The following is a 24,161-nucleotide window of genomic DNA, read 5'->3' on the forward strand; positions in this document are numbered from 1 at the left end:
GCAGGGTCTGCACACTTAAGGTTCGACGTTGTTTTATGCCTATTTGAGTTATATGGTTGGTTACCGAATGTTGTTCGGAGTCCCGGATGAGATCACGGACGTCACGAGGGTTTCCGAAATGGTCCGGAAACGAAGATTGATATATAGGATGACCTCATTTGATTACCGGAAGGTTTTCGGAGTTACCGGGAATGTACCGGGAATGACGAATGGGTTCCGGGTGTTCACCGGGGGGGGGGGGCAACCCACCTCGGGGAAGCCCATAGGCCTTGGGGGTGGCGCACCAGCCCTTAGTGGACTGGTGGGACAGCCCAAGAAGGCCCTATGCGCCATAGGAAGAAAATCAAAGAGAAAGGGAAAAAAAAGAGGAGGTGGGAAAAGGGGGAAGGACTCCTCCTTCCAAACCTAGTTGGACTCGGTTTGGAAGGGGAGGGTTGCCCCCCTTGGCTCGGCCGACCCCCTTGGGAGTCCTTGGACCCCAAGGCAAGGCTCCCCCTCCTCCCCCTATATATACGGAGGTTTTAGGGCTGATTTGAGACAACTTTGCCACGGCAGCCCGACCACATATCTCCACGGTTTCACCTCTAGATCGCGTTTCTGCGGAGCTCGGGCGGAGCCCTGCTGAGATAAGATCACCACCAACCTCCGGAGCGCCGTCACGCTGCCGGAGAACTCATCTACCTCTCCGTCTCTCTTGCTGGATCAAGAAGGTCGAGATCACCGTCGAGCTGTACGTGTGCTGAACGCGGAGGTGCCGTTCGTTCGGCACTAGATCGTGGGACTGATCCCGGGACGGTTCGCGGGGCGGATCGAGGGACGTGAGGACGTTCCACTACATCAACCGCGTTCACTAACGCTTCTGCTGTGCGGTCTACAAGGGTACGTAGATCGAACATCCCCTCTCGTAGATGGACATCACCATGATAGGTCTTCGTGCGCGTAGGAAAATTTTTGTTTCCCATGCGACGTTCCCCAACACTTACATCGGCGGTGGAGGTGGATCTCCTCCCGCTCGGTTTCGGTGCTACTGCTTCATCGTTTGGCGCAGCTCTTCGGTCTCTTTGGCCTCGTGTTGGTGTTTGCAGTGAGACTGCATGGTTGGTGGCGCAACCGTGCTGGCGCATGGGGTTTGGCGGTGGTTTGGTTGGTCGGCTCCGGTTGGACGGTGGGGTGTGGAGTGCGGGAGAAATCCTTGCAGGTTGGTCCGGCTCCGATGCTGTGACACCGGCGGGTGCCACCAATCCTTCCTGAAGGGTGTCGGTGGTAGCCATCCCCTACCTCCCTCCACGTGTCGGGGGAAACCCTAGGATTCGTCCGGGCAGCAGCAGCGTCGACGTTGTATCCCTTTTTGGAGGTGTTGCTTGGCACGTGTCGGATCGGAGCTTCGGGGTGTGGGGGTTTGTCTTCGAAAGGCGCAGCGGTGGCGGATCATCCGCTCTTCGTCGAGCTAACGTTGTTGGCATTTGTTTCTTTTTCGTTTTTTGGGCTTGATGTGTTGTTCGCCCGAGCAATGATCTCTGTACGGTGTTGGTTGCTTCGTATACAAAGCGGGAGGAAATCCTTTTTCGGTAAAGGAGGACTGGAGACTAGTGCTCACCAACTTTTACATCACAAGGCAGCCTCCAGCAGCACCACTCTTTCATGCATGTATATATATAGACTAGCTTATCTGGCCAGCTAGAACAAGAATACCCGAGTAACAAAGAGAGGAAGAGAAGCATGGGTCTCCCAGATGCAATGCAATGGTGGGATGAGTGGAAGCTGCGCGTCCTCGTCTTGTGCAGCCTCTCTGTTCAGTTCTTCCTTTACTTCTCTGATTATGTGCGTACAGTGCATAGGCTCCGCAAGCTGAGGGTGCTGGTGTGGATGGCGCACATCGGCGGGGATGCCCTAGCGGTCTATGCTCTCGCCGTCCTCTTCAACCGCCAAAAGCAGATACCTGTGGATGAAGGGAGCGACGCTCTTGAGCTCATATGGGTGCCTATCCTCCTCATTCACCTCGGCGGCCAGATCAGCATAAGTGCCTACAGCCTCGAGGACAATGAGCTATGGATGCGGCATGCCATAACTTTGGTGTCCCAAGTTGCTGTCGCCTTGTACATCTTCTGCAAGTGGTGGTCCGGCCAGAAGAAGCTTCTGCTGGCAGCAGTTTTCCTCTTTGTGGTTGGCATCCTCAAGTTCAGTCAGAAGCCATGGGCCCTCAGGAGCGCCAGTTTCAATAGCATGGCCTCCAGAAGTCTGTCCGTGACAAGAGATAAAGGATCCTTGCCTCCATGGTGGACACGGTGCACTATGGATGTCATTGATTTTTTTTCAGCAGACAAGAAGAAAGAAGAGCAACAACACAAATGCAACCTTTCACTCCAAGACTATGTAGAAGAGGCAAGGAGGATTGTCGTACAAGAGACGGAGGTAACCAGTGAAAGTGCCTACTTCGCAAGAAAAATAATAAAAAAAAGGGGAAAGTGCCCCTAGGCCAGACTTGAAAACATTAGCAAGACAATGGACCAGTAGTCTGGACCATATCTGTATGATGCTTGTGGGCCTCTCTTCTCGAGACTCCATTCGTCTTCACTATCTGCAGCATTTCCTAAAGTTGGATGACGAGGGTGTACACAAAAATTTACGGGGGTGGGCTGGGAATACATTTAGTATCCTGTACACCAGATTGATATCATACCAAACTCCTCTTGGCTTATTCTCGGAGTGTCTTCTTCCTTTCCTGTCTTTAGCTTCCCTGGTGCTCTTCGTCAAGAGTGACAAGGATGGTTACAATGAGAAGGACATTTGGGTTTCATACGTCCTCTTCAGTTCTGCAGTCGTGATTCAGTTCCCACCCATTTTACCCATGCCTCAAGGACTCAAACTTGCTACTTGGCAAGACATGGTTTCACAGCACAACCTCATGTCATTTTGTGCTCGCGAGAATCAGCCTGACACTTTAATGAAAATTGTTGCTTTCAAGTGTCCCATGGAGTACATTAACAAGCATTGCTACAATTGGCAAGAGACTGTGGCTCTCCAGATTCAAGTGCTGATTCGCCACTACATAAAAGATGGGTGGAAGGAGTATATAAGTGATCCTACCACATACAGAAGATTCAACAATTTCAGGGGGCAACGGACTCTGTCGAGGCACCCTCAACATCTTTGGAGCCTTGAACTAGGATTCGATGAGATTGTTCTTGTGTGGCACATAGCCACAGATCTCTGCTTCCACCACCCTGCTGCCACATCCTCCCAAGGTCCAAGTGGAGACATCATCCTACGCAGCAGGCAGATATCCAACTACATGATCTACCTGCTTTTCATGCGTCCTGAGATGCTAATGGCAGGGACGAGGCAAGATTTGTTCACAGTTGCTTGTGATGATATCAAGGACATTCTCAAGGACCAGAATGATCCGGCTAGCATTGCACAGGAAATTCTTCTCATGGAACATGGTGAGGTTAAAGGAGCTGTGCTTCCCAATGCACACAGACTCGCGGAGGAGCTCATGGCCCACACCGACGAGGAACAGAGGTGGGAGGTGATCCAAGGTGTTTGGGTGGAGATGCTCTGCTATTCTGCCAGTAGATGCAGGGGCTACCTGCATGCCAAGAGCCTGGGTGAAGGTGGGGAGTTCCTTACCAATGTCTGGTTCTTATGGTCGTTGATGGGAATGGAAATCCTGGGCGACAAGATCCACCAGCCTCTTGAAGAAGAAGGCATCACAGGTGCTCCCGTGTGAAATTATATTCTCGTTACTTGTCCGAATAATACTCATCTGATTTTTTCTTCATTCCTTTTCCTATTTTGAGTTGAGTGTGCTGTTTGTTTTTAAACTTGGATGATTTTCTTTCAATAAGAGAGCGCGAGCATGTAGCCTGTGCACGCCGCGCCTAGTCGAGTGTCTGCCCGGTGTCGAGCATGTCCGCACTGGTTCAATCCAGGATCCTAGTGTGCAGCCGCTCGCATCGCGCCTGATTCTAGCTGTGGGGTGGCACAGCTAGAAAAGAATCATGGCGCGCAGCAGGCGGACTGTCATAGCACCCATGACTCATGGGGTATCCTGATCCTGGGTCTGTTTGATCTTGTTTACTGGAGCTATTTGTGCTCCATGAAGTGTATTTTTCATACTAGATTTATATGAAGTTGTAGATGTTATCCATACGCTCAGCCAGACTTAAAAAATGTTTGACTTAAGACAAAATCAAATGAGCTTAGTAAACCAGCCGTAAGAGTACATCCATCTATACAAATCTGCTTGGTTTGAATAACCGACACCGAAACAGACAGACAGTTGGTAACATATATCATCTTAAATTCTGAAGCTCTCCACAGTAATAACAATGCAGAACAGCACACTAAAACCTAACCCAGCAGCGGGGGCACTGAGCCGCGCAGTCCCCTCGGCAATCTACATTGTAGCCCAAAACCTTGGGATTCCGTAAGAGGACACTCCGGAGAGTCTTCCCGTTTATCCCCCAGTCGCTGTCCAGCTTGCCGACGTTCAGCTTCACCTCGCTCTCAAGATCGCACCCAAGAACCTCCGGGAATTTCTTGAGCAGCTTGTAAAGATCGTCGTCGGAGAGTCCAAGGCCCCTTACGTAGTCCAGCACTCCGTTTACCACCTCGGCGCTCGGAACCTCCTTCTTTCTCTCCTCGGTCCAGTACGGCGAATGGAGCCATCCGAACGCCTTCTTCAGCATCTTCTCGGCGTCTTCGGTGGAGAAATTCAATGAGGTGAGTATCTCCTTGCACTCTTCCCATGTTTTGCTGTCACCAGTATCCACGACAGCGGCGGCCTGTGCTGGGTCAGATGAGAATGCCCGCCATTTTCTGTGGATCCTACTTGCGTACTGAGCTTTGCCGTGCTGAATGTTTGGCCGGACAGTTAATCCTGTTCCATGTTTCTTCTTGGAAAGGATCACACTTGGAGAAGTCGAGAGATCACACTGGAGGAATGGAACACGATCCCCACTCACTCAGAAGTCATCGATATATATGGATTAAGTCAACAGGAAGAGAAACTAAGAAACTGAAAACTGCAAGCGTCGAAACATAGTAGCAGAGAGAACAAACAATTGGTATGTTAAGATTTGTAGAGAAACCAATCAACCAAGTTCTCATATGCACCCTCAAATCAATCAACCAATCAATGTTAATGTTATCGCGCGCGCGCGCGCGCGGGGGGGGGGGTCGGTAAATGCGCTCAGTGCTAATAAAGTCTGAAAATAGTTGTGCATATCGTCTGAATATAATGAGTACGAGTACAAGTCTTTTTAAAGGTTCCAATATGAACTACATGCGGATGTATGTACACATACTTTAGATTGTTGATTCACTCATTTGCACCATCCAATCTGTCTATCAATCAATCAATGAATGTGAATGTTATCTGGGGGGCTCAAATTCCAAAGTCCAAACTGTGCTAGTAAACAAAATTGGTAAATGCGCTCAGTGCTAATAATATCATCTGAATATACTGAATACTACTAGGTTCAGGTTGGGAGTAGAAAGCTAGCAGCATAAAGGGTACTACTACTACTACTAGTTATCTGGCTTTGCTGCTGGCATGATTGATATAGGCACACTGAAAAACACATTAGCTTATAAAGTAGTCCTAGCGTGCAGTTCAAATTCAGGAATTCATATATCGAATTAAGGGGCTAGTTGGTTAGTTTTAGTTAAAACCAAATCAAGGTGGTAGGTAGTTAGTTATAGGTGGAGCATCGAATCTTACGGGCTGGAAGAAAGCCGGCGCAGCAGCAGTCTCGGTGGCCGTCAGGAAGGGCGGCGCCGGCGACCTGGCCAACATCCTGCATAGCATCATCCCATAAGCCTAGAGATGGTGAGTAGTCCTATCATGTACGTATCAAAGAAGTCATCGGACGCAACAAAATCAGAAATGAATTGGGGATCCAAATCCCGGCGGGCAACGGAGGAGAAGAGGAGGAGTAGTACGCACGCATAGGGCGGGGGGGCTGGGCCGGCGGCCGCCGCTCTTCGCTGTGGCTGCTGCAGGGCTGCTGGCTCTCCTCCCCACACCTCTGCTTCTCTTCTCTGTGGCGTGGGCGTGGGCGTGGCTGGCTGTGGGCAGAGGTGGGGAGGGAGATGGCGGCCCTTGGGAGCCGCCTCCAGCCAGCCACTTGCGCGGCCTCGCAAGAGCCACCAAAAACAGATGCAGAAGTTTCGTTTCGCAGGTGGCTTTTTTTTTTTCCTTAGGCCAACTCAGCGCAGCCCCAGACTCATTCTCAGTCCAAACTTGTGCGGCATTTGGGGAGAAACGGACAACGTGCGGAATGGCGGGACGCACGCCATTGTCCTCCCCTGGTCTGCCTGTAGGGGACTCTGCCGATTCATTCCCCCCCCCCCCCCCAAGCCTCCACCAGCCCCTCCCCGCCCAACCCCACCGCCGGCGCCGCCACTATTATGCGGCCGCCGACAACGCCCATCGGCAACGGTAGCTTCCGACGGGGGTGCTACAGAGCGACCTGTAGCCGGCCGCCATCCCCCCCTGCCTCGAGGTGATTCACGGCCTCTTCGTCATCACGACCGCAAGGTGTTTGATACTTTTGTTGGAATTATGGCCTAGAGGCAATAATAAATATAGTTATTATTATAATTCCTGTATCAAGATAATCGTTTATTATCCATGCTATAATTGTATTGAATGAAGACTCATTTACATGTGTGGATACATAGACAAAACATTGTCCCTAGTAAGTCTCTAGTTGGCTAGCCAGTTGATCAAAGATAGTCAGTGTCTTCTGATTATGAACAAGGTGTTGTTGCTTGATAACTGGATCACGTCATTAGGAGAATCACGTGATGGACTAGACCCAAACTAATAGACGTAGCATGTTGATCGTGTCATTTTGTTGCTACTGTTTTCTGCGTGTCAAGTATTTGTTCCTATGACCATGAGATCATATAACTCACTGACACCGGAGTAATACTTTATGTGTATCAAACGTCGCAACGTAACTGGCTGACTATAAAGATGCTCTACAGGTATCTCCGAAGGTGTTAGTTGAGTTAGTATGGATCAAGACTGGGATTTGTCACTCCGTGTGACGGAGAGGTATCTCGGGGCCCACTCGGTAATACAACATCACACACAAGCCTTGCAAGCAATGTGACTTAGTGTAAGTTGCGGGATCTTGTATTACGGAACGAATAAAGAGACTTGCCGGTAAACGAGACTGAAATAGGTATGCGGATACTGACGATCGAATCTCGGGCAAGTAACATACCGAAGGACAAAGGGAATGACATACGGGATTATATGAATCCTTGGCACTGAGGTTCAAACGATAAGATCTTCGTAGAATATGTAGAATCCAATATGGGCATCCAGGTCCCGCTATTGGATATTGACCGAGGAGTCTCTCGGGTCATGTCTACATAGTTCTCGAACCCGCAGGGTCTGCACACTTAAGGTTCGACGTTGTTTTATGCGTATTTGAGTTATATGGTTGGTTACCGAGTGTTGTTCGGAGTCCCGGATGAGATCACGGACGTCACGAGGGTTTCCGGAATGGTCCGGAAACGAAGATTGATATATAGGATGACCTCATTTGATTACCAGAAGGTTTTCGGAGTTACCGGGAATGTACCGGGAATGACGATGGGTTCCGGGAGTTCACCGGGGGGGCAACCCACCCCGGGGAAGCCCATAGGCCTTGAGGGTGGCGCACCAGCCCTTAGTGGGCTGGTGGGACAGCCCAAAAGGGCCCTATGCGCATTGGAAGAAAAAACAAAGAGAAAAAAAAAGAGGAGGTGGGAAGGGAAGGAAGGACTCCCACCCACCAAACCAAGTCCAACTCGGTTTGGGGGGGGAGACCTTCCCCTCTTGGCTCGGCCGACCCCCTTGGGGCTCCTTGAGCCCCAAGGCAAGGTCCCCTCTCTCCCACCTATATATACGGAGGTTTTAGGGCTGATTTGAGACGACTTTTCCACGGCAGCCCGACCACATACCTCCACGGTTTTTCCTCTAGATCGCGTTTCTGCGGAGCTCGGGCGGAGCCCTGCTGAGACAAGGTCATCACCAACCTCCGGAGCGTCGTCACGCTGCCGGAGAACTCTTCTACCTCTCCGTCTCTCTTGCTGGATCAAGAAGGCCGAGATCATCGTCGAGCTGTACGTGTGCTGAACGCGGAGGTGTCGTACGTTCGGTACTAGATCGTGGGACTGATCGCGGGATTGTTCGCGGGGCGGATCAAGGGACGTGAGGATGTTCCACTACATCAACCGCGTTCACTAACGCTTCTGCTGTACGGTCTACAAGGGTACGCAGATCACTCATCCCCTCTCATAGATGGACATCACCATGATAGGTCTTCGTGCGCGTAGGAAAATTTTTGTTTCCCATGCGACGTTCTCCAACAGTGGCATCATGAGCTAGGTTCATGCGTAGATGTATTCTCGAGTAGAACACAAAAGGTTTTGTGGGCGGTGATGTGCGTTTTGCTGCCCTCCTTAGTCTTTTCTTGATTCCGCGGTATTGTTGGATTGAAGCGGCTTGGACCGACATTACTCGTACGCTTACGAGAGACTGGTTTCATCGTTACGAGTAACCCCCTTTGCTCAAAGATGACTGGCAAGTGACGGTTTCTCCAACTTTAGTTGAATCGGACTTGACCGAGGAGGTCCTTGGATGAGGTTAAATAGCAACTCATATATCTCCGTTGTGGTGTTTGCGTAAGTAAGATGCGATCCTACTAGATACCCTTGGTCACCACGTAAAACATGCAACAACAAAATTAGAGGACGTCTAACTTGTTTTTGCAGGGTATGATTGTGATGTGATATGGCCAACGATGTGATGTGATATATTGGATGTATGAGATGATCATGTTGTAATAGAAATATCGACTTGCATGTCGATGGTACGGCAACTGGCAGGAGCCATAGGGTTGTCTTTATACTAATGTTTGTGCTTCCAGATGCGTTTACTATTTTGCTAGGATGTAGCTTTAGTAGTAATAGCATGAGTAGCACGACAACCCCGATGGCGACACGTTGATGGAGATCATGGTGTGGCGCCGGTGACAAGAAGATCGTGCCGGTGATTTGGTGATGGAGATCAAGAAGCACGTGATGATGGCCATATCATGTCACTTATGAATTGCATGTGATGTTAATCCTTTTATGCACCTTATTTTGCTTAGAACGACGGTAGCATTATGAGGTGATCTCTCACTAAAATTTCAAGACGAAATTGTGTTCTCCCCGACTATGCACCGTTGCTACAGTTCGTCGTTTCGAGACACCACGTGATGATCGGGTGTGATAGACTCAACGTTCACATACAACGGGTGCAAAACAGTTGCGCACGCGGAACACTCGGGTTAAGCTTGACGAGCCTAGCATGTGCAGACATGGCCTCGGAACACATGAGACCGAAAGGTCGATCATGAATCATATAGATGATATGATTAGCATAGGGATGCTTACCACTGAAACTATACTCAACTCACGTGATGATCGGACTTGAGCTAGTGTAAGTGGATCATGAACCACTCAAATGACTAGAGAGATGTACTTTTTGAGTGGGAGTTTAGCGAATAATTTGATTAAGTTAAACTCTAATTATCTTGAACATAGTCTAAGTCCACTTTGAATATATTTGTGTTGTAGATCATGGCTCACGCGACAGTCACCCTGAATTTTAATACGTTCCTAGAGAAAGCTAAGTTGAAAGATGATGGAAGCAACTTTGTAGACTGGGCTCGTAATCTTAAGCTAATCTTACAAGCTGGGAAGAAGGATTATGTCCTTAATGCTGCGCTAGGAGATGAACCACCCGCTACGGCTGATCAGGATGTTAAGAACACTTGGTTAGCACGTAAGGAGGACTACTCAGTAGTTCAATGTGTAGTCTTGTATGGCTTAGAACCGGGACTTCAACGTTGCTTTGAGCGTCATGAAGCATTTGAGATGTTCCAGGAGTTGAAGTTTATCTTTCAGAAGAATGCCCGGATCGAGAGGTATGAGACCTCCGATAAATTCTATGCTTGCAAGATGAAGGAGAACTCGTCTGTCAGTGAACATGTGCTCAAAATGTCTGGGTACTCAAACCGTCTAGCTGAGCTGGGGATTGAACTCCCGCAAGAGGCTATCACTGACAGAATCCTTCAATCACTGCCGCCAAGCTATAAAGGCTTTGTGTTGAACTACAACATGCAAGGGATGAACAAGTCTCCCGGCGAGTTGTTTGCGATGCTGAAAGTCGCAGAGTCTGAACTCCGTAAAGAGCATCAAGTATTGATGGTGAATAAGACCACTAGTTTCAAGAGAAACGGCAAAGGCAAGAAGGGTAATTCAAAGAAGAGCGGCAAGCCTGTTGCCAGCCGACGAAGAAACCCAAAGCTGGACCTAAGCCTGAAACAGAGTGTTACCATTGCAAGGGTATGGGTCACTGGAAGCGCAATTGCCCCAAGTATCTCGCAGATAAGAAGGCGGCCAAAGAAAAATCAGGTATATTTGATATACATGTTATTGATGTGTACTTAACCAGCTCTCGTAGTAGTGCCTGGGTATTCGATACCGTTTCTGTTGCTCATATTTGCAACTCGAAACAGGAACCGCGGAATAGACGAAGGCTGGCGAAAGATGAAGTGACGATGCGCGTAGGAAATGGTTCCAAGGTTGATGCAATCGCCATCGGCATAGTTTCACTTCAGATACCATCAGGATTAGTTATGAACTTGAATCATTGTTATTTAGTGCCTGCGTTGAGCATGAACATTATATCTGGATCTTGTTTATTGCGAGACGGTTACTCTTTTAAGTCAGAGAATAATGGTTGTTCTATTTCTATGAGTAACATCTTTTATGGTCATGCACCCAATGTGAGAGGATTGTTCATATTGAATCTTGATAGCAATACACACATACATAACATTGAGACCAACAGAGTTAGAGTTAACAATGATAGCGCCATATTTTTGTGGCACTGCCGCTTAGGTCATATTGGTGTAAAGCGCTTGAAGGAACTCCATGCCGATGGACTTTTGGAGTCACTTGACTTTGATTCACTTGACACGTGCGAACCATGCCTCATGGGCAAGATGACTAAAACTCCATTCTCCGGAAAAATGGAGCGTGCAAATGACTTGTTGGAAATCATACATACCGATGTGTGTGGTCCGATGAGCGTAGAGGCACGCGGCGGATATCATTATTTTCTCACCTTCACTGACGATTTGAGTAGATATGGTTATGTCTACTTAATGAAGCACAAGTCTGAAACATTTGAAAAGTTCAAACAATTTCAGAGTGAAGTTGAAAATCATCGTAACAAGAAGATCAAGTTCCTACGGTCTGATCGTGGGGGTGAATATCTGAGTTTCGAGTTTGGTCCTCACTTAAGACAATGTGGAATTGTTTCACAGTTGACACCGCCTGGAACACCACAGCGTAATGGTGTGTCCGAACGTCGTAATCGTACTTTATTAGAGATGGCGCGGTCTATGATGTCTCTTACCGATTTGCCGTTATCGTTTTGGGGTTATGCATTAGAAACAGCTGCATTCACTTTAAATAGGGCACCATCAAAATCCGTTGAGACGACACCATACGAACTGTGGTATGGCAAAAGGCCAAAGTTGTCGTTTCTTAAAGTTTGGGGATGTGATGCTTATGTCAAAAAGCTTCAGCCTGAAAAGCTGGAACCCAAAGCGGAAAAGTGCATCTTCATAGTTTACCCAAAAGAGACAGTTGGGTACACCTTCTATCTCAAATCCGAGGGCAAAGTGTTTGTTGCTAGAAACAGAGCTTTTCTCGAGAAGGAGTTTCTTTCGAGAGAATTGAGTGGGAGGAAGATAGAACTTGACGAGGTTGTCGAACCTCTCATCCCTATGGATGGTGGCGCAGGGCAGGGGGAAACCTCTGTCGTTGCGACACCGGTTGAGGAGGAAGTTAAAGATGATGATCATGAAACTCTGGTTCAAGTTTCTGTCGAACCACGCAGGTCGACGAGACCACGTGCTGCTCCAGAGTGGTACGGTAATCCCGTCTTATCAATCATGTTGTTGGACAACAATGAACCTGCAAATTATGAAGAAGCAATGGTGGGCCCAGATTCCAACAAATGGCTAGAAGCCATGAAATCCGAGATAGGATCCATGTATGAGAACAAAGTGTGGACTTTGGAGGTACTGCCTGAGGGCCCCAAGGCTATTCAGAACAAATGGATCTTTAAGAGGAAGACGGACGCTGACGGCAATGTGACCGTTTATAAAGCTCGACTTGTGGCAAAGGGTTTTTCACAAGTTCAAGGAGTTGATTACGATGAGACATTCTCACCCGTAGCGATGCTTAAGTCCGTCAGAATCATGTTAGCAATAGCTGCATTTTTCGATTATGAAATCTGGCAGATGGATGTCCAAACGGCGTTCCTTAACGGTTTCCTTAAGGAAGAGTTGTATATGATGCAACCCGAAGGTTTTGTCGATCCTAAGAATGCTAACAAGGTGTGCAAGCTCCAGCGATCCATTTATGGACTGGTGCAAGCATCTCGGAGTTGGAACAAACGCTTTGATGAGGTGATCAAAGCATTTGGGTTTATACAAGTGGTTGGAGAATCTTGTATTTACAAGAAAGTGAGTGGGAGCTATGTGGCGTTTCTAATATTATATGTGGATGACATATTGCTGATTGGAAACAACGTAGAGTTTTTGAAGAGCATAAAGGATTACTTGAATAAAAGTTTCTCTATGAAGGACCTAGGAGAAGCTGCTTACATTCTAGGCATTAAGATCTATAGGGATAGATCAAAACGCCTGATAGGACTTTCACAAAGCACATACCTTGATAAAGTTTTGAAGAGGTTCAAAATGGAACAGTCCAAGAAGGGGTTCTTGCCAGTTTTACAAGGTACGAGATTGAGTAAGACTCAGTGCCCAACAACTGATGAGGATAGAGAGCATATGCGCTCCGTCCCCTATGCTTCAGCCATAGGCTCTATCATGTATGCAATGTTGTGCACTAGACCGGACGTTAGCCTGGCCATAAGTATGGCAGGTAGGTTCCAGAGTAATCCAGGAGTGGATCACTGGACAGCGGTCAAGAATATCCTGAAGTACCTGAAAAGGACTAAGGAGATGTTTCTCGTGTATGGAGGTGACGAAGAGCTCGCCGTAAAAGGTTACGTCGATGCAAGCTTTAACACAGATCCGGACGACTCTAAGTCCCAAACCGGATACATATTTATTCTTAATGGGCGTGCGGTAAGCTGGTGCAGTTCCAAGCAAAACGTCGTAGCAGATTCTACATGTGAAGCGGAGTACATGGCTGCCTCGGAGGCGGCTGAGGAGGGTGTCTGGATGAAGCAGTTCATGACGGATCTTGGAGTGGTGTCAAGCGCACTGAATCCAATAACCTTGTTCTGTGACAACACGAGTGCCATTGCCTTAGCAAAGGAACCACGGTTTCACAAGAAGTCCAGACACATCAAACGACGCTTCAACCTCATCCGCAACTACGTCGAAGGGGAGGACGTAAATATATTCAAAGTGCACACGGATCTGAATGTAGCAGACCCGCTCACTAAACCTCTTCCATGCCCAAAGCATGATCAACACCAGAACTGTATGGGTGTTAGATTTATTACAATGTAATTCGCATGATGATGTGAGGGCTAGATTATTGACTCTAGTGCAAGTGAGAGACTGTTGGAATTATGCCCTAGAGGCAATAATAAATATAGTTATTATTATAATTCCTGTATCAAGATAATCATTTATTATCCATGCTATAATTGTATTGAATGAAGACTCATTTACATGTGTGGATACATAGACAAAACACTGTCCCTAGCAAGCCTCTAGTTGGCTAGCCAGTTGATCAAAGATAGTTAGTGTCTTCTGATTATGAACAAGGTGTTGTTGCTTGATAACTGGATCACGTCATTAGGAGAATCACGTGATGGACTAGACCCAAACTAATAGGCGTAGCATGTTGATCGTGTCATTTTGTTGCTACTGTTTTTTGCGTGTCAAGTATTTGTTCCTATGACCATGAGATCATATAACTCACTGACACCGGAGGAATACTTTGTGTGTATCAAACGTCGCAACATAACTGGGTGACTATAAAGATGCTCTACAGGTATCTCCGAAGGTGTTAGTTGAGTTAGTATGGATCAAGACTGGGATTTGTCACTCCGTGTGACGGAGAGGTATCTCGGGGCCCACTCGGTAATACAACATCACACACAAGCCTTGCAAGCAATGTGACGTAGTGTAAGTTGCGGGATCTTGTATTACGGAACGAGTAAAGAGACTTGCCGGTAAACGAGATTGAAATAGGTATGCGGATACTGACGATCGAATCTCGGGCAAGTAACATACCAAAGGACAAAGGGAATGACATACGGGATTATATGAATCCTTGGCACTGAGGTTCAAACGATAAGATCTTCGTAGAATATGTAGGATCCAATATGGGCATCCAGGTCCCGCTATTGGATATTGACCGAGGAGTCTCTCTGGTCATGTCTACATAGTTCTCGAACCCGCAGGGTCTGCACACTTAAGGTTCGACGTTGTTTTATGCGTATTTGAGTTATATGGTTGGTTACCGAATGTTGTTCGGAGTCCCGGATGAGATCACGGACGTCACGAGGGTTTCCGGAATGGTCCGGAAACGAAGATTGATATATAGGATGACCTCATTTGATTACCGGAAGGTTTTCGGAGTTACCGGAAATGTACCGGGAATGACGAATGGGTTCCGGGAGTTCAGGGGGGGGCAACCCACCCCGGGGAAGCCCATAGGCCTTGAGGGTGGCGCACTAGCCCTTAGTGGGCTGGTGGGACAGCCCAAAAGGGCACTATGCGCATTGGAAGAAAAATCAAAGAGAAAAAAAAAGAGGAGGTGGGAAGGGAAGGAAGGACTCCCACCCACCAAACCAAGTCCAACTCGGTTTGGGGGGGAGACCTTCCCCCCTTGGCTCGGCCGACCCCCTTGGGGCTCCTTGAGCCCCAAGGCAAGGGCCCCTCTCTCCCACCTATATATACGGAGGTTTTAGGGTTGATTTGAGACGACTTTTCCACGGCAGCCCGACCACATGCCTCCACGGTTTTTCCTCTAGATCGCGTTTCTGCGGAGCTCGGGCGGAGCCCTGCTGAGACAAGGTCATCACCAACCTCCGGAGCGCCGTCACGCTGCCGGAGAACTCTTCTACCTCTCCGTCTCTCTTGCTGGATCAAGAAGGCCGAGATCATCGTCGAGCTGTACGTGTGCTGAACGCGGAGGTGCCGTCCGTTCGGTACTAGATCGTGGGACTGATCGCGGGATTGTTCGCGGGGCGGATCGAGGGACGTGAGGACGTTCCACTACATCAACCGCGTTCACTAACGCTTCTGCTGTACGGTCTACAAGGGTACGTAGATCACTCATCCCCTCTCGTAGATGGACATCACCATGATAGGTCTTCGTGCGTGTAGGAAAATTTTTGTTTCCCATGCGACGTTCCCCAACAACTTTGCCCGCAAAGGTATGGACAGTGGAGATGATTTTTTCTTCAACCACTTTATTTGTTCATCGGATGATTCGTCCTTGGATGATGAACAACTTGTGGTGGCTGCACTGGTCGTTCATGACCACATTCAAAGGTAGTGGCCTCGGTACAGGGTCAGTGCCTGACCGTGCGCCCAACCTGAACCGCCAGAGAGAGAGAGAGAGAGGTCACGTCTTGCTCTATGTCGATTATTTTGAGAATACCGCACTCTTCAAACCAAAGAAATTCCGTCGTCGTTTTCATATGTCAAGGCGTGTGTTCAATCGCATCCGTGAGGGAGTGGTTCAGTATGACCCATTCTTTGAGTGGAAATAAAAAGATGCCCTTGGCAAGCTTGGGTTCTCCTCTTATCAGAAATGCATCGCCGTCATTCGCATGCTTGTATATGGAATTCCAGGCGATCTTGTAGACGAGTACATGCACATGAGTGAGTAAACATGTCTGATGTCAATGTACAACTTCCGTAAGGCCGTGATAGCGGTGTTTGGCCCCGAGTACTTGAGGCAACCAAATGCCGCTGACACAGAAAGGCTGTTGACGATCAACGCCGATAGAGGCTTTCTAGACATGATTGGCAACATAGATTGTATGCACTGGGAGCGGAAGAACTGTCCATTTGCTTGGCAGGGCCAGTATAAGGGGCATGTGAAAGCGTGCACTGTCATATTAAAAGCGGTGGCTTCGCACGATCTTTGAATATGGCATTCTTTTTTCGGCATGGCCAGTTCTCATAATGATATTAACGTGATGCAGCGTTCCCCAGTGTTCGCTAGGCTTGCAGAAGGTCACTCCCCACCTCTCAACTTTGAGATCAATGGCCACCACTACAACAAGGGATACTACCTGGCTAATGGTATATATCCTCAGTGGTAAACTTTTGTGAAGACAATCTCAAACCCCCAAGGGGAGAAGAGAAAGAGATTTTCCCAAATGCAAGAGAGTGCTAGAAAGGATGTGAAGCGTGTTTTTGGTGTGCTTCAATTCCGATGGGGTATCGTTTAAAACCCTACATTGACATGGGATGAAGGGAAGCTTTGGGAGGTGATGACTGCTTGTGTGATCATGCACAACATGATCGTCGAGGACGAGCGTGATGACTCCATTTTCGACCAAGGATTTGATTTTCAAGGTAACAATGTTGAGCCCCTGCATCAAGAACCGGCCACGTTTGAGCAAATTACCCAATTCGATCGTGAAATCCGCGATTGGCACACTCATTTGCAGCTTCAAAATGACTTGGTTGAGCACATGTGGGATCGCATTGAAAACCAATAGATGTATTGGTTAATTATCTTTATTAAGACAATTTCGATTTAGTTGTAAAACTATTTTATTCAAGACAATTTCGATTGGGTTGTAAAACTATTTGTATTCGAGACAATTGATATTTGGACGTGCAAACTTGTTTAAAACATTGATAAATATGAATATATGGGCATATTGGTCGTGGCGGACAGGATGCGGTCGAAGGATGCGTCCGCGTGTTGGGCGTACGACCACCGCATCACAGGACATGCCCGAACACGACCCCATCACTCGCCCCAAACGGACAGAATCCGGGTCAAACGGACGTCCGGATGGGGTCGCGCGCTGGAGTTGGTCTTAGACCTTGTTCGGTTGCATGTGGATTCAGCTTGTTCAGTTCCTTTAGATTTGAAGATGTTTGGAGGGGATTGGAAGGGATTAATTCCCCTACAAGTCAAATTTCATCTCAATTCCCTTCAATACCCTCATGGTTGGGATTAACCGAACAAGCCCTCAAGAGGATTGGAGGGGTTTGAGGTGGATTTAAAACCCTTGTAAGTTAAAATACGTCCCAATCCTCGTCAATTCCCTCTAATCATCTCCCTGCCTCGTTGATTTAATTCAGAAAAAAATCACCCAGTTAATTAACGAAAATATGGCCCGAATGATGAAACCCCACCGCATCGAAAGCATCTCACAAACACTATTAATACTATGCCACAACTTTAAAGCCTATAAAAACACCCCGGCAAAAGACATCAGACACCGTCAAATCCACGGTGACAAACAAGGTCACGAAGAAGAAGCCATACATCAAACCGCGGTGGACGCCTTTCCAATTGTACCATTCTTCTTGCCTCTGCTCTAGAACGAGTTCTCTTTGAGGAAGTCGGATCAAAACTGACACCCACCTTGCTTTTGTAAATTTTTGTCCCAAAAAAATATGCCAAACGCAATTTAAGAAATAGACCGTCCCTGAGACACACGTTGGAAGGAGAGGGAGCTTCACGCATCAAAGCAAAAACTCGAAACTTGGCAGTCGAAAAAACCACCCCAAAAGATCCACAGGAGACAGGACCTTGGTAGGGTGTGATGATCGGTACGAAATAACACTGGGACGAGAATAAGAAACTTCATGTTGCTTTTCCTTTTTTTTTCTTGAAATGAACTAGCAGTGACAATGAGCTAAAGTACAGAGTGTTTGTCCATCATCCATGATCCACCCAGCAAACCGAAATAAGGCCGCTCCACTCTCGCTAACACAGGGAAACATTTCCCGCACAAACCAGATCTCGAATCACCACCAGCGTGGGAATACATACAACCACGGCTACGCATCATCAACGGCGCACCGACCGCACAGTTCAGTGGCCGCCGTGGCGGTACAGGAGCAGCGACCGGTACACGGCGGCGAGGTGGAGGAACACGATCACCAGGATGAGGAAGTCGTCAAAGAACCCAAACAGCCCCAGCACACCTGCATATATTCATTGGTTGATGCATCAAATGTCATCAGGGAGTTAGAAATGGAAATCAACTCGGAACGGCCCCCGCTTACTTTCAGGAAGGATGTCGACTGGGCTCAGGACATAGACTCCGCTCAAGATCACCTACAGAGTTCGAATCAGCAAGCGTGTCAGGTTCGTATGTACATGTGTGCGCACTCGGTCTCATGCCTCGCATCCATAGCACCGGTCACCAACGGATGGTACGAAGATGAATGAAGTAACAAACAGCGTGACCTGTTTTGTTTGCTTCCACGGTCTCAGTAGTTTTCCAGTGCAACGTTAAGATGGTATAAACATAGCTTAATGGCCTACAACATACGTACCATCAGAATCATCCTCGCCCTGAAGACAAGTGGGAGGGTCCTCTGGGGATCCATTAGTTCTCTGAACAGTCTTCGTATGAAAAATGGTAGGTCTTGCAGCCTCTGAAAAGGATAATAATGAACTAGTGGTTACCCATAACCTACTATTAGTAAATGCTAGAGTTTGTCTTTGGATTAGAAAATACAATCAATTCATTTACAATACTAACATCTATTATGACAAGTATAAATCTTGAATACTTATAACGAAGCAATTAGCAATGTTCAAATCTGGCAACACCATCAGTGATGCTTTAGAACTATTTCCTTTCCCTACAGTCATTAATGAGGGAAGTTTTAGCCTATAAGAACATGTAAGACTTAACACATTTCCCCCTTGGCATTACTGAAGTGCTACCAGGAATTTTGGCCAATCAAATGTCAATTGTAATATTTATATCAGGAAAACAATTGTTGGTCTTGTTGTGGTGGCTGAAAAATTTAGATCATTTGGCTATATCTCTTGTATCTGAAATAAATGAAGTCAGCTTTCATTGCATAACAGAGTATAAACCTGGGTTAGGCTGCGTGGTGCTCCACCGAATATGTGATTGTAGTGCTGAATCTCTCCCAAAACACGCTGAAGTTGGGGATCATCATTCTGATCGTCTGATACATTAGCAGGTACCAGAAGATTTATAAGGCGGCGGCAAATGGGGCACTTGCAAGGCTGTACAGCAGCTCCATGGTTCCAAACACGGATGATGCACTCTCCTGCAGAAACTTGGGAACTTAGAAGAACTAACTAAATGTCCAAATCTTCAGTAATAGAACCATAGAATAGAAGATAGTACCCAACACAGGAATAATAAATAAATTGGATAAAGTACAGACAATGTGTGAATCAGCAATAAACATTGCAACATATTGTGTAGAAGGGAAGCTGGAAGACAAATAATAACCTATATATGCAGCAGACATCTCCACTGTAACATACCGTATCGTAAAAGATATCACAGTGGTACTACGTACAAGGTAAACAAACTGTTTATTATTACTAGTGGACAACAACAAGGTTAGCGCCACATTTCTTTAAAGTGATAATTATTATCCTTCAACCAAGGTACAAGGAAGCATATGGTAGTCTTGAAGTAACCCATCCTTGTTTCAGGTGGATGTGATCTGAATTTCTGAACTCAACATGGACGCGGCCATTTGATTTCCTTGCTTGAGGCCTAAGAGCAGGCATTGGATGGGGCAAGACCATGCTTATATCAGCAAATGCAGAAAACAATTCTAATTCCTATTTTTTAATGTACTGAGAAGAAATCTTGAAATATGACAGATGTTTATGTCGTGCACATTATAGTACACATTAGGCACTACCCTGTTATCCCGTTTCACCTGTATGAGTTACATCATTTCGCCCAAGCAGACCAGAGTAACCTAAACCCTCATCTGGGATCGATTTGAGCAAGCATGTCCTAGACAAACTCTGAGAGTAGAGAGCAATGGGAAGCTTTCGATCTGGGCTTCCGGCTCCGCAACTCGCCATTGATCCGAACAATCGAACGAATCTGAAACTTGGCGGCAATTCCGACCAATCCAAGGCCTCCCCTTGTCCGCACCCGAAGGGGAGGAGCAGCAGCATCGCGCAATCGAACGAACGCTCCCGCCTCCAGACAATTTGACCCCGGATCCTCCTAGCAAAATTTCAGGGCAGGAAGGGGGGAACAGTAGAGATGGATCGGGGGAGGAAAGGGACGAACCGCAGAACCAGTGGGAGCAGTTGGCCTGGCAGGGGATCCGGAAGCGGTCGTGGCATACGGAGCAGACGTCGTCCTCCGGCGGCACCGGCGACGCCGACGAGGAGACGGCGGCGGAGCTCATCCCCTTCCTTGTTTCCCTGTCGCTCGCGCAGACGCACGGGAGGGAACGCGTCACACGCGCTTCTGTTTTCCTTTCCCTTTCACGGTCAAGTCGTCGGACTCGGACGGAAACCGTTTTGCTGTCCTCTGCTCTGCTTTTCCCGTCGACGGCCCGACGCGCACGCCACGCGGTGGTACCACGACCAGCAACGAATGCCTTTTTTTTTTTTACTTAAGAGCTTCTACAGCCAGTCACGTACCTCCATGTTTGTTTTAAACTTCTACCAGTACAAATGCTCGTGCGTTGCATCGGGCTAGAAAAAAGCGCAAAACCTACATGTTTTATCATTATGCAACATTAATTTTAATAAGTGTATGAAACTTGTTTCCTTCAGCGAATCTCCATGCTCCAAACGATAGTAAATCACATAGCTTGACTGATTTGAGTGAGCATGATTATATATCTATGCTTTCAGCCATCACTGACTAAGACCTAGGGCATATAAACACATGTGAGTTGTATGTCTTGCCTATAATTAGTTAATGAACCACGATCTTCCTTCGATGACCGCTACCTGCACACAAATAGCTTACAGAGATGCATGCTAAAAAGACACTGTATTAGATAAGAAAATATTATACTACCTCAGAACAAAAGTTTCTTCACACAATTAATCCATCACCGGACCAATTGCTTAATGATGAGCTTATTACCTCACCTCGTCCTCGGCGGTGCCGCGACCAATAGGAGCTTTCCGTATGCACCATGTATGGATAGTTTAAACAATGTTAGAACTGACACACTGCACAGACAGACATCACATTGTATTTACCTAATCAAAAGACTGGCCTGGATGATGTTAAAAAGATCACTGCATAGGGGACGGCCCTGCATTGTATTTCAAGGACCAATTTTGTATAACGTGAGGTAACTAAATTTACGCTGCCAGTATCCCTAAAAAAACTTACCTGAACCAAAATACATGTATCAAGCCACTGCTTTAATAACTCCTTGTTTCAGAAATCCTCGAAAAAGGAAGCTAGTAACTCAAAGCCACCTGTGAAGAGGAAACCAAAGAGTGTGGATGTGGAAAGTTCAGAGAAGAGAAAGCCGAAGAAGAAGACGAAAGATCCCAATGCCCCGAAAAGAGCAATAGCATCATTCATGTACTTCTCGAAGGCTGAGCGAGCTGTAAGTTACTTGCATCCATTCATATTTAAATTTTCTGCTTTCATGGTGACAAAATTTTAGTCCGAACACATACCCGCTCCATCCAAACTGCATCAAACCAATACCAATAGATGCATCATGAAACATATTAACTGCGTCCCCATGACGAGCCAGTAGCCTGCCTCCAGCGAGCTGGGCATGCTCTCCTGGCCTGACAGGAACCACCACGCCGTGGCGATGAAGAGGAGCTCGAGAAATCCCAGCACTCCGGCCAACCAAAACAGGTAGGACAAATTTGGGCCGCTGCTTGGTGTCCCGTACGTGTCCGCGTATGTTGGCGGGACAATGGCGGCATTTTGATTGCAGTCGAGGACCGTGGATGGCGGCGTTACTAAGGCGTTGATGTGGCTAGGCAGCTTGAGATATATGGTTCCTTCGGGCGTGGGCGACGTGTAACCGTTGAAGAGGATGCCTTTGGGATAGCAATTGCCCTTGCCGTCCGCCCTGTATTGGAAGGCGGCGCACGAGCACATACTCAAGCACATGCTCTTGCAGTATTGGAACGTGACTGACTGGTTGAACCCGAGGTCGTAACCGTAGAAGTTGGTGTGCGCCAACTTGATGAACGTGAATTGCTTTTCCGACGTGCTGCAGTTGGTGGTGGTGAGGCTGAAGCTGGGCTTGCATCCCTTCCTCCAGTCCCGGCGGTCCACCATCTCGTACCCCGGCGCGCAGGAGCATCGCAGGGTGGGTAGGTACTCGCAGAGGGCGTTCTTGCCGCACGGCCCACGGACGGAGCACGACTGCCTCACCGCAGCCCACGTGACGGTCCATCCTCCGGCTGCGTCCGGGCTGTAGATCTTCGCGTTTCTGTCCTGCTTGATGGTCAGCCGTCTCTTGACGCCGGCGGCGCCCAGGTCGGAGGCCATGACGCGCATGTTGTCGCTGGAGAGGAACACGCCGGTGTCATCTAGGACGCCGATCCGCGAGCTGTTGTAGTTGGTCCGCCCGCTGTCGAACACGTTTATGGTCGGGTCAGGCCAGTAGATACTCGCGATCTCCGAGCCATCGCACAGGAGCTGCAACACGTTGTCGTTGTCGTAGTAGAGGGTGTAGTAGCCGGACCCCATCCTCGGCGTCACCGAGGCCTTCCTCGTCGACCCCATGGCCGGGAGAGACCCACCTCGACGCGTCCGGCCGGAGGTGGAAGAGGTGGCCTCCCCTGGCCGCGGCGTGCAGGAAGGTCCCGCTCCCGCCGCGGTCGTCCCGGAGCTCGGCGGCGTCGGGGCAGTCCTTGATCAGCGCCTCGGCGGCGCGCTCGTGGCCCATCCTCGCCGCGACGTGGAGAGCCGAGAGGCCACCGGAGTCCCCCATGCGCACCACGCACTGCGGCACGGCACGTAGGATGGCGCCTACGACGGAGAGGCGGTCGCCGGTGGACGAAGCGAAATGAAGCGGAGTGCTGTTGTTGCCGTCGGCTTGGCTAGCAAGGGATGAGCCACATGGTGGCGTCCACTCCAGTAGCAGCCTCACCATTTCTGACAATGTTCAGCAGATCGATGGTATATACTTATATGATGTATGACTCTATGAGGCTATGAGCACAGGATTAACAAATTTGCATGCACTTTGAGAGCCCACGGCACGGATCCCTAGCTAAGCTAGCTCACCTGAACCCTGGAAGACGGCGGCGTGGAGAGCATTCTGCGAACTCAGGCCGGCAGCCGACGCGTTGGGGCACCTGGTCGTTATCGATCTGGCGGCTGGCACCGACCTGCTCATCACCGCCAAGTAGAGCGCCGACACGCCGGCGTTGTTAACCTCAGAGGCTAGCCCCGGCGCCGCGGAGACCATAGCCTCGACTGCCGCGGCATGCCCGAACCTCGCCGCCAGATGAAGGGCCGTGTTCCCAGCCTCGTTCCTGCACCACAAGGTGCTCTCGTCTTCGCCCTCACACGAGAGCTGGACGAGGAGGGACACGGCCTTGCCATGCCCCGCCCTCGCCGCGCAGTGCAGCGGTGTGTCGAGAGTCGAGTTTCGGGAAGAGAGCAAGCTCCTGCCCCCGAAGCTCGCGAGATCAAGGATGAGCTTGTGACGACAGTGGGGCGGATCCGATCCGGGGCGAGGGCTTTCTTGCAAATCTGAAACGTTTTTCCACTTAATCAGGGACTGCGGGTTGAATGCTCAAAAGCGGAGGGCCTTTTTTACAAAAAAGCCACGACGGACGACATAAGCACTACACGCTTTATTATTAGGGAAGATTTGTCCACGTCCGTTCAATCATAATTTTCAGTTTTCCCTTTTGATCACTTACAGGTGATTGATGAAAAAAAATGTGGTTCGGATGGAATCACGTCCTATGCGATGGATTGATTGGGCGCGTCCGTCAGCCCGCATATGAGGGTTCACGAACAACTCAAATGAATAGAAATGATACTCCCTCCATTCCCTTATACAAGGCCACTACGAAAAATACAATTTGCATCTATATAAGGCCACCAACAGTAATCGAGGTAACATTAATGATGTTTCCTCATACTAGCAACTTGTTTAATA

The 24,161-nt window shown here is 48.3% G+C and overlaps 2 protein-coding genes across 4 annotated transcripts; both read right to left on the bottom strand.

The window, feature by feature from the left end:
- Window positions 1–4,181: 4,181 nt before the first annotated feature.
- On the bottom strand, window positions 4,182–6,147 carry LOC123394968. 2 transcript variants are annotated; one of them, XM_045089875.1, is made up of 3 exons: window positions 5,951–6,147; window positions 5,726–5,801; window positions 4,182–4,937 (listed from the first exon to the last, which is right to left on the bottom strand). In XM_045089875.1, exons 2-3 carry the CDS (start codon window positions 5,798–5,800, stop codon window positions 4,347–4,349), a joined length of 666 nt encoding a protein of 221 aa, XP_044945810.1. In that variant the 5' UTR covers window position 5,801; window positions 5,951–6,147; the 3' UTR covers window positions 4,182–4,346. The 2 variants fall into 2 exon arrangements, with proteins under 2 accessions (XP_044945810.1, XP_044945809.1); XM_045089874.1 differs by lacking the exon at window positions 5,951–6,147 and having other exon boundaries at window positions 5,726–5,815.
- An 11,729-nt stretch (window positions 6,148–17,876) lies between these two features.
- On the bottom strand, window positions 17,877–20,538 carry LOC123394969 (E3 ubiquitin-protein ligase RNF170-like). Of its 2 annotated transcripts, XM_045089876.1 has the most exons (5): window positions 20,336–20,538; window positions 19,141–19,340; window positions 18,588–18,689; window positions 18,315–18,366; window positions 17,877–18,233 (listed from the first exon to the last, which is right to left on the bottom strand). In XM_045089876.1, the coding sequence occupies exons 1-5, from the start codon at window positions 20,454–20,456 to the stop codon at window positions 18,121–18,123; spliced, it is 588 nt and encodes a 195-aa protein (XP_044945811.1). In that variant the 5' UTR covers window positions 20,457–20,538; the 3' UTR covers window positions 17,877–18,120. The 2 variants fall into 2 exon arrangements, with proteins under 2 accessions (XP_044945811.1, XP_044945812.1); XM_045089877.1 differs by lacking the exons at window positions 17,877–18,233; window positions 18,315–18,366 and adding an exon at window positions 18,373–18,498 and having other exon boundaries at window positions 20,336–20,526.
- Window positions 20,539–24,161: the final 3,623 nt, after the last annotated feature.

This window comes from Hordeum vulgare, chromosome 5H, assembly GCF_904849725.1.
Source record: "Hordeum vulgare subsp. vulgare chromosome 5H, MorexV3_pseudomolecules_assembly, whole genome shotgun sequence".
NCBI lineage: Eukaryota > Viridiplantae > Streptophyta > Magnoliopsida > Poales > Poaceae > Hordeum > Hordeum vulgare.

Bases quoted from the DNA above. Each gene is read 5' to 3' on its own strand.
- LOC123394968 (XM_045089874.1), bottom strand. From the start codon at position 5,815: ATGATGCTATGCAGGATGTTGGCCAGGTCGCCGGCGCCGCCCTTCCTG. The intron at 4,938-5,725 runs GTAAGATTCGAT...CCATTCCTCCAG, and splicing joins CGCCGGCTTTCTTCCAGCCC to TGTGATCTCTCGACTTCTCC.
- LOC123394969 (XM_045089876.1), bottom strand. From the start codon at position 20,456: ATGAGCTCCGCCGCCGTCTCCTCGTCGGCGTCGCCGGTGCCGCCGGAG. The intron at 18,690-19,140 runs GTTTATACTCTG...TATCCTTTTCAG, and splicing joins CACCACGCAGCCTAACCCAG to AGGCTGCAAGACCTACCATT. The intron at 18,367-18,587 runs GTACGTATGTTG...CGAACTCTGTAG, and splicing joins GGGCGAGGATGATTCTGATG to GTGATCTTGAGCGGAGTCTA.